We start from the raw sequence: 10,133 nt of genomic DNA on the forward strand, positions 1-10,133 counted from the left end.
GTAAAGAAATCCTATGTTCACGGACTGGAAGAAGAAATAGTGTTAAAATATCTGTACTACCCAATGTGATCTACAGATTCAATGCAATCTCTACCAAGATACCAATGACATTCTTCACAGAAATAGAAAACACAATCCTAAAATTTGTATGAAACCACAAAAGATTCCAAGTAGCCCAGCAATCCCATGACTGGGTATATATCCAAGGGAAATGAAATCAGTATGTCAAAGACACATCTGCACTCCCATGTTTACTGCAGCACTATTCACAATATCCAAGATTTGGAATCAACTTAAATGTCGCTCAAGAAATGAATGGATGCCTGTCTGACAGACCTTCAGCATGGCTGCTGTCACCATGTTCTCTTGGGCAGCCATTGCGGGGGTCTCAGCCTGGGCCTTGCAGCCGCAATGGGTCCAAGTTCGAAATATGGCAACTTTGAAAGATATTACCAGGTGACTAAAGTCCACCAAAAACATCCAGAAAATTACCAAGTCTATGAAAATGGTAGCAGCAGCAAAATATGCCTGACCTGAGAGGGAGCTGAAACCAGCTAGAGTGTATGGAATAGGATCTTTGGCTCTGTATGAAAAAGCTGATACTAAGGTGCCTGAAGACAAGAAGAAGCACCTCCTTATAGGGGTGTCCTCAGATAAAGGACTTTGTGGTGCTATCCATTTCTCAGTTGCTAAGCAGATGAAAAGCGAGGTGGCTACACTCACAGCGACTGGAAAAGAAGTTATGATTGTTGGAATTGGCAATAAAATCAGGGGCATACTTCATAGGACTCATTCTGACCAGTTTCTGGTGACATTCAAAGAAGTGGGAAGAAAGCATCCTACTTTTCGAGATGTGTCAGTCATTGCCCTTGAGTTATTAAACTCTGGTTATGAGTTTGATGAAGGCTCTGTCGTCTTCAATCGGTTCAGGTCTGTCATCTCCTATAAGACAGAAGAGAAACCCATCTTCTCCCTTAATACCATTGCAAGTGCCGAGAGTATGAGTATCTACGATGATATTGATGCTGATGTGTTGCAAAATTACCAAGAACACAATCTGGCTAACATCATCTACTACTCTTTGAAGGCATCTACCACCAGTGAGCAGAGTGCTAGGATGACAGCCATGGACAACGCCAGCAAGAACACTTCTGAGATGATTGATAAATTGACTTTGACATTCAACTGCACCTGCCAAGCTGTCATCACAAAAGGGTTGATTGAAATTATCTCTGGTGCTACAGCTCTGGATTAGTGAAAATCAAGTTCCATTCTCACATAAGAAGTAAAGGAGGAAAATTCAGCCAGCTGACTTGTTTTTAACTTACTGCTGTTTTGTCAGAAGAAGTTGTTGCTCCATTGTTTGAATTACTGAAGACAGCAAGATATCTGTAAATTATCTTACAATAAACAACTTAAAATAAGAAAAAATAGAAATGAATGGATAAAGAAAATATGGCATATACACACAATGGAGTACTATTCAGCCATAAAAAAGAAGGAAATACCGTCATTTGCAACAACGTGGATGAACCTGGAGAACATTATGTTAAGTGAAATAAGCCAGACAGAAAGACAAATACTGTATGATCTCACTCATGTGGAATCTAAAAATGTTGAACTCATAGAAGTGGAGAGTGGAATGGTGGTTACCAGAAGCTTGGGTGCTTACAGGGAATGGAGGGATGGGAAGATATTGGTCAAAGCATATATAATAACAGTTAGATAGGAGGAATATTTTTAATATGTCCAGAATAGGCAAATATATAGACACTGAAAGTAAATAAGTGATCACTTGGGGCTGGGTGGGAGCAATGAGGAGGATATATGAAGAAGGGAGGAGGAAGAGGGAATGATTACTAACTGTTATGGGGCTTCCTTGTTGGGTGACAAAAATGTTCTAAAATTGTTTGTGGTAATGGTTGCACAATCTGTTAACAAACTAAGAAAACATTGTATTGTATACTTTAAATGAGTCAAGTGCATGGTATATGAATTATATCTCAATAAACCTGTACAAATATTAAACACATAAAACAATGAAAAAAGATGGTATTGGAGAAAATAATACAAAAGACTTCATATACTAATTTTCTTAAGAAAGATCTAATTTTACTAACATAGTAATAGCTGTAATGTCCCTATTGTATAAATAGCTCTAAGTAAAGAAAATTACTGTAATCTCATTAAGATTTAAAAAAGTTCCAAATAAAATCATGAAACTGCTTTTCAATTCTCATATGTGCAAAGATTCCAGATAATATTTCTGCCCTTGACAACATGGCAGTATTTCTGCCCTTGACAAACAGGCAGTATCAGAGCCCAGTGCTGAGAGAATCAGTTAGTATAATAGAACTAAAGGATAATTTGATAATAGCCATCGAAATGATAAATATTAATATTTGGACTGAGGTGATATTTGCTAGACTCTGTAAATCTACAAAAGTCATTGAACTATACTCTTAAGAGAACTTTGTGGTATATAAATTATACCTCAATAACCTCATTTTAAAATGTTTAAAATGTAAGAGTACAGACTTTACCAGTATACAATATATACATGTAACAATTCAACTTGTACCCTCTAAATCTATCAAAATTTTAAAAAAGGGGAAAAAAACGAAGAAATGTGAATAAAATAAAATAAAATGCTTAAAATTCATGTCATTTGACATAGTAATTCCACTACTATGAATGTATACTAAAGAAAATGTTTTTTACCTGAAAAAAGGAAGTGTAGGATTACATAGAGTCTAATGATTACCACTTTTAACCAGATTTTACACATACTAGAACAGAGAAACAATTTTTACATTTTAAAACAGAAATCACCACAAACATTAGAGCATAACAGCCTACAGCTTTAGGGAAGTGGGACTTCAAATTCCAATCTACATTCACTCTACAGGTCACATTAGGGTGTTGGATTAACACAAGAAAGGAAAGACTGAAAGAGGATAAGAGACAGACTTTATATATGGTAGCTCTAGGGAAAAGAAGATGGATGACCAGAGACATTGGCTCCCAGATCGTCTCAGACAGAAGGAAAAGTTTTAGATAAAACAAACAAACAAAGAAAGAAAACCCACCATAGATTGCGATTCTGAGGGAAATGTGCCAGAACGAACCAGAGATTCCATGGGAAGAAGGTGCGGAGCAGAATTAGAAGGAGCAAGATATCGGCAGAGATCAACCCACAAGAGGCTTGGAGCCAGCAGAAAGGGTAGGTGGGGGTTATGTTTCTCCTTCCCTCACATCTCTGGAAGTCAGTGGGGTCCTGAACTGCTGGAGAGCCTTTCTACCCTCATGAGCCCAAGGGCTGCTGCCGCCAGTGAACTGGGAGCTTCATGAGGACAAAGCACCAGGCTGCCAGCCCCCTTCTCAATACTGTAGACCCGAGCTGAGACGGCAGGTGCCATACTGCTTCTCCACCCACTATGCATCTTTGTCCTTCCCAAGTAGCTTCAGCTCCTCAGTTTTTGCCTTGCTAGTTCCCACACAAACATTTCCCAACTCCTGCCCAGACTGCCTGAGCCAGAGGGGCCGGTGGATCCCGGGGGATCTGTGTAACCCCAGAGCGTGGACATTCTGGGTGAGCTGCCATCTAGAGAGAGGGACAGAGATGACCAGAGTGTTAGCTGTCCTCCCACCAGAGTCTTTTCTTCCCCTGCCCCTCCTCCACCTGATGCTGCCAAGAGGTACGACTGAGCTGAGACTCTCAGAAGTGCCTGCTTCCCCTCTATTTAGTGTGCCTACCACACTGAGGCTTCCACAGAGAGTGGGACTCACACCTTTCCTCTTAAAGATGTGCAGCAGGCCAAGAGATGCTCAGACTGTGAGATCCCTGCCTTCCAGCCCTCCCAGGTGCTGCTCACCTGGCTGCTCCAGCAGAGCAGGGCAAACCCTGAAGCTGAGGGACATCAAACCTGCTAGAGCACTCCATGAGCAACTCGGGACCAGCATGCTTCTCCCTAGCACAGTCAAGAGCTTGAACTTGGGGACCGGGAGACAGGCCCACAGGCCAGATCCCATATCCTCAGGACTCGATTGGTTGCTCAGGGGCACAGAGGGGAGATTTGTGAACTAATCTCAGGATGCAAGGGAGTCCATGTGGGCAGAACTGAAAGGAGAGTGCAGTGTGGATCCCAGCCACACCACACTCGTGGAGCATACGTCCCTTCATAAGAAAGCTGTGCTCTAATCCAGGGGCAAGATCCTTGACAGAGAAGCTCCCAGCCTGCAGCATCAGTGCTGGTGAGCTCAGTTAGTTCAAACTCCTGCCTGTGGCCAGATGCCAGAAGGAGACTGCAGGGAAGAGGAGGGGGAAGAAGAGTGAAACCCACTCCTGACAGCCACATTGTGAATCTCAGATGGCCCCACACTCACAAGCAGACTTTCAGGCGTGGCAGGGCTGCTTCAGCCCCTCCCTGTTGGCTTTCCCAGTGCCTGAGAGCCGACCCTCAACCTCTGCCAAGACAGATCCCTTAATGCCTTTTGTGGAGCCTGAAGGCAGGCTCACTGGACTCAGTCCCACCCAGCCTAACTCCTCCACCCAACACTGCTGTGGTGGAGAATAAGGACTCACCTGGAAGCTCCAGGGCTACCAATAAAATAAAATACCTAGGAATATACTTAACCAAGGAGGTAAAAGATCTCTACAAAACATTGAGGAAAGAATTCACAGATGACACAAATGGAAAAACATACCATTCTCGTGAATCGGTAGAATCAACATTGTTAAAATGTCCATACTACCCAAAGTGATTTACAGATTTAATGCAATCCCCATCAAAATACCAATGTCATACTTCACAGGTCTAGAAAAAATAATTCTATGCTTTGTTTGGAACCATAAAAGAGCCCTAATAGTCAAAGCAATTCTAAGCAAAAAGAACAAATCTGGAGGCATCACATTACCAGACTTTAAACTATACTACAAGGCTATAGTAACCAAAACAGTATGGTATTGGATGAAAATAGAGACATAGACCAATGGAACAGAACAGAGAATCCAAATACAAAACAGTCTACCTATAGCCAACTGATCTTCGACAAAGCAGAAAACAAGATTCACTGAGGAAAAGAAGCCCTATTCAATAAATGGTGATGGGAAAATTGGATAGCCACATGCAGAAGAATGAAACAGGATCCCTATCACTTACCACTCACAAAAATTAATTTAAGATGGATAAAATACTTAAATCTAAGGCATGAAACCATAAGAATTCTAGAGGAAAATGTACAAAAAACTCTTCTTGATACTGGCCTAGGCAAAGAATGCATGACTAAGACGCCAAAGGTAATTATGGCAGCAACAAAAATAAATAAATGGGACTTGATTAAATTAAAACGCTTCTGTACAGCTGAGGAAATAATCAACAAATCAATTAGGCAACGTACAAAATGAGAGAAAATATTTGCGAACTATACATGCAATAAAGGGCTAACATCCAGAATCTACAAAGAACTCAAGCAAATCAGCAAGAAAAAAAAAACAACAAACAACCCCATTAAAAAGTGAGCAAAAACGTGAACAGAAGTTCTTCAAAAGAAGATAGACAAGCTGCCAACAAACACATGAAAAAATGCTCAATTCCACTAATCATTGGAGTAATGAAAATTAAAACCATAATGAGATATCACCTTACTCCTGTCAGAAATGGCTTTTATTTAAAAAGTCCAAAAACAATAGATCCTGGTGTGGATATAGAGAGAAAGGTATGCTTACACACTGTTGGTAGGTCTGCAAATTAGTACAACTTGTATGGAAAACAATATGGAGGTTTCTCAAAGAACTAAAAGTAGACCTACCATTAGATCCAACAATTCCACTACGGGGTATCTATCGGAAGGAAAAGAAGTCATTTTATCAAAAAGACACCTGCACTTGAATGTTTATTGCAGCACAATTCACAATTGCCAAGATGTGGAATCAGCCCAAGTGCCCATGAATTCATGAGTAGATTGACAAAATGTGGTATATGTATACCATGGAGAATTACTCAGCCATTTAAAAGGATGAATTAGTAATGCCTTTTGCAGCAATTTAGATAGAACTGCAGTCCATTATCCTAAGTGAAGTATCTCAAGAATGGAGAAACAGGCCGGGCGCGGTGGCTCACGCCTGTAATCCTAGCACTCTGGGAGGCCGAGGTGGGCGGATTGTTTGAGCTCAGGAGTTCGAGACCAGCTCTGAGCAAGAGCGAGACCCCATCTCTACTAAAAATAGAAAGAAATTATATGGACAGCTAAAAATATATATAGAAAAAATTAGCCGGGCATGGTGGTGCATGCCTGTAGTCCCAGCTACTCGGGAGGCTGAGACAGGAGGATCGCTTGAGCTTAGGAGTTTGAGGTTGCTGTGAGCTAGGTTGATGCCATGGCACTCACTCTAGCCTGGGCAACAGAGTGAGACTCTGTCTCAAAAAAAAAAAAAAATAAGAATGTATAAATATTGGCTCATCAATGGTAATAACTATTCCACATTGGTGCAAGATGCTAACAATATGAGAACTGTCTATACTTTCCACTCAATTTTTCTGTAAATCTAAAACTGTTGGAAAAATCATCTATGAACATAAAAAATTAAGTTGGGTCTGTAGATTCAGTGAACAGTTGACAAATAACCTAAGACTTTGACTATAATGGAACAAGTCTGTGTGTGTCAGGTGTTTAACAGTTATCCAACAATGTGCCCATAATGTCCCCAGTCCCATCACATTCTTCGTAGATGCTGTGGGGCCCCTGCTGCACCCTGTACACCTGTCTAATCACCTCCCCAAAGCTCAGAGCAGTGAGCTCTTCTCTGAGATTGTTGAATTATATAAAATGTGATTTGCCAAAGAGAAGAACTCATGAAGTTGAATATGGTTGGATTCCCTCCAAACAGAATGCAGCAAAGGCTGCATCTTCACCATTACACTGGGAAAATTTGGAAAGTAAATGAGAATTGCAAACTCCTCTACAGAATAATAGCAATGAGAGAAATAGTAATCCCTAACACTTGGAAACTGATCAATAATTAAAGTGTGACTTCATAGCCATGAATATGATCCTAGAGCCATTCTGTGAGGGAGTAGAACAAGTATAAGTATCTTTCCTCGGAGATGCAGAAACCAAGACTCATTGGAGTAACCTGACTTGCTCAAGGTCTTGCTGGTCCTTAGGAAAAACAGACAGTCAGTGCTTGGACCTTTTGATTCTGAATCTAGAATGGTTTCCATTTGATCACACCAAATCTTAGCATTTAATGGTAGAGGAAGTGAACACAAAGGCTTCCTAAAATACCCATGTTTGTCAGGGCTGCCGTAACAAAGTATCAAAGAGTGGTTTAAACAACATAAATTTATTCCATAACACTCTGCTACCCATAATGTCATAGTTTTGGACGGAATCCACTCTGGTCTGGCTCCCTGAAACTCCTACAATAGGCCTGCAAGTCTGTTTTGTCTTCACTTGCACCTGACACACAGGTAGAGGCCACGACTTTCTTGTATTGGGATTCTTGGTGTCTGACTCCCATTTAGCTGTCCCTGCCCTACAATCTGGACTTAACAGAAGTAGAGGCAAGAATATAACACACTTCCTACTGACTACAGGGAAATAGACGAGAACTGGAGACTTAAAAGGATAAATGTGAAAGCAGGGACTCTGAGGAGATGCAAAGGAGAGGGGACCAAGGTGTATGACATAAAACAGAAATATTTTCAGCTTTATTACCAATTTAGAGGCTAATTAGAAACACATAACTATGTGCAATGATTTATACACCGAATATTCAATAAGCATTTTTTGTAAGGCAGGCACTGGGTGCGGGGCAATGAACCAAATGTGATGTCTTCCATCTGGGACCTCACAATGGCCTGAGAAGTCCCAACAAGTGAATAAGCTGAACTCAGTTCCTTAAGTGTGTCAATAGTCTTGTCACCCATTACTATACTGTCTTGAATTAGGTAGAAAGTTTTATAAAGTTTACTCTGAAAAAATAATGGCCTCCACAAATAATTTTAAAATCAGAGAAGGTGAAATTTGTTGTTCTGGATTTTATGCTAGAGGGGCCTGGCAAGTGCTGAGTGTCCAGTTCTTTTAAATATTTTCCAGGTTCCTAATGTAAGCCAGGCTCTGGGCCAAGTACTACGGGTGAATACATTGAAATCATTCGCCACAAAAAGAGCCTACAGTAAAATGAAAGCAGACATGTAAACTAGAAAATACATCTTACAAGAACTGGTATAAGACAGTTGACCACTGAATGCTAGTAGAGCAGAGGGAACATATTTTAAGCAAACTTACAAGAAGGAAAGACTTTTCAAAAGACATGATGAACGTTCAACTGAGTTTGAAGGGGGAAAGGAATTTACTAGGTTTTATAAAAGAGGGGATAGATGGGAAAGGACATTTAGAAGGAAGACTATACTTGAACAAGGTACATATTGTCAAGATAGTGTATTAAGCAGATTGATTATGTCCAGAAATTAGAGATATATGTGGAATAAGATGATGGCAGAGAAGTAGGCAGAGGCCAGTTTGTGAAAGACCTTGTGTCCTAGGCATTTGAAATTCATGCTGAAAGCACTGGAGAGCTCCTGAAGAATTTTCAACCAAGAACATTTTCATAATTGCAGCTTGTTCTACTCTAAAAGCAGTGTGCATGATGGACTGAGAGGGACCAGAGTGGGGGTAAGAAAGTGAGGAGGCTAAAGGCACACATGCTGTTTGTCCAACATCACAGCCATCAAGGTACCAACTCTCTCCCATTCTTATATGCTGCTCAGGCCACACATGTGGGGCTCGTGTGTCTTCTTCTAACCTCAGGAGTGGACACATGACCTCAGGCCTGCATAATCAAAATACCTCTTTATCATCTTATCTCCTACCCACTTGGGCCATAGTGATGGATTTGGGGTTGAGCATGCATCTTTTGCTATTTTAAGAAAATAGCTTTTGTTGAACTATCAAGAAAGATTCTTTGGAATGGCTAGCTGAAGTTCTTGTACAGGCTCAGGGATGCAAGTGGCTGTCTTCCTACTAAGAGAAGCTGCCTGTTGGAGACAAAGAGTGGGTAAATAGAGTCCTGGTGAAATAATATGAACCTTTGCATCCAGAAAGCCTGGAAAAAATTTCACTCTTGTGACTTCTCAGTTCCATAATCCAATAAATTCTTTCTCTTCCTCCTACTCTTCTTTTTCTTTCTTTCTTTCTTTGTTTCAGCTAGTTGGAGTTGAGTTTCTTATATTGAAAACTCAAAGTCCTGATTAATACAAGGTCCACTATAGTAATCCAACTGGACAAGTAGACAAAGTTTATTTTCTTTCCTAAATAACTAGCTGAAAGATGACGTTCCAAATGTTTACAGAACATGTACTGCGGCCAATCACTGTGTCAGGCATGTTCACATGTGTGTCTTATTTGATACTAAGAGCAGCCTGAGAGGTAGGAACTATTATCCTCATTTTATAAGCCTGAAAAAGGGCTTAGAAAGGTCTCTTGGTGGCAAAAATATCTGAAGGCATTTATTCCAAAACAGTGAACACTGGCCATTTCTGGGCAATTTGGTAACAAAGGAGTTTTGTTTAATATTTAAATTTAACATGAAACATGTAATTTTCATTAAAAATTAAAATTTTATGAAATCATAAATAAATAAATGGAAGCCTTGGCCAACATCACAAACCAGGATGATATAGATATAAATCCCAGCCTTCCCAAGTCCCTTCACACCACATTATCTTTTCTTAAGAGATAGTCACGTAGGCCAGTGGGGAATTGAGGGAAACCAGTAGCATCAGAAAGTAGTTTTCATCTGGCCTGGCTCTGACTGGGGCCATCCCTCTAAGCCACATGCCTTACTTCGTTCTCCTATCAGATGTGCACCAAGGCTAAGAGGCCACAGGGCTCTCCTTGCCATTCTTAGTAAATCAGTTTTGCAAAGTCTTTAGACCTTCTTGCAGAGCATTCAGGTATACAGGGTTGTGACTGAGCAACCACAATGGGACTCCCTTTAGGCCCTGGAGCAGTGTGGCACCAATCTGAAAGACTGAAGTTCACATAATCAAAGTCAAAAGAGTCTGTTCACCATTGTCATGTGCTTTCTAGAAAGAGACAGATACCTGGATGATGGCGCAGACTGCCTC

At 40.7% G+C, this 10,133-nt stretch overlaps 1 protein-coding gene across 1 annotated transcript; it reads left to right on the forward strand.

The window, feature by feature from the left end:
- The first annotated feature begins 358 nt into the window (after positions 1–358).
- LOC138378260 (ATP synthase subunit gamma, mitochondrial-like) lies at positions 359–1,353 on the forward strand. Its single transcript, XM_069463610.1, is given in 1 exon segment — positions 359–1,353. A coding segment is annotated over 1 exon segment (897 nt). The 3' UTR covers positions 1,256–1,353.
- The last annotated feature ends 8,780 nt before the right edge of the window (positions 1,354–10,133 follow it).

Source organism: Eulemur rufifrons, chromosome 30, assembly GCF_041146395.1.
Source record: "Eulemur rufifrons isolate Redbay chromosome 30, OSU_ERuf_1, whole genome shotgun sequence".
Classification (NCBI taxonomy): domain Eukaryota; kingdom Metazoa; phylum Chordata; class Mammalia; order Primates; family Lemuridae; genus Eulemur; species Eulemur rufifrons.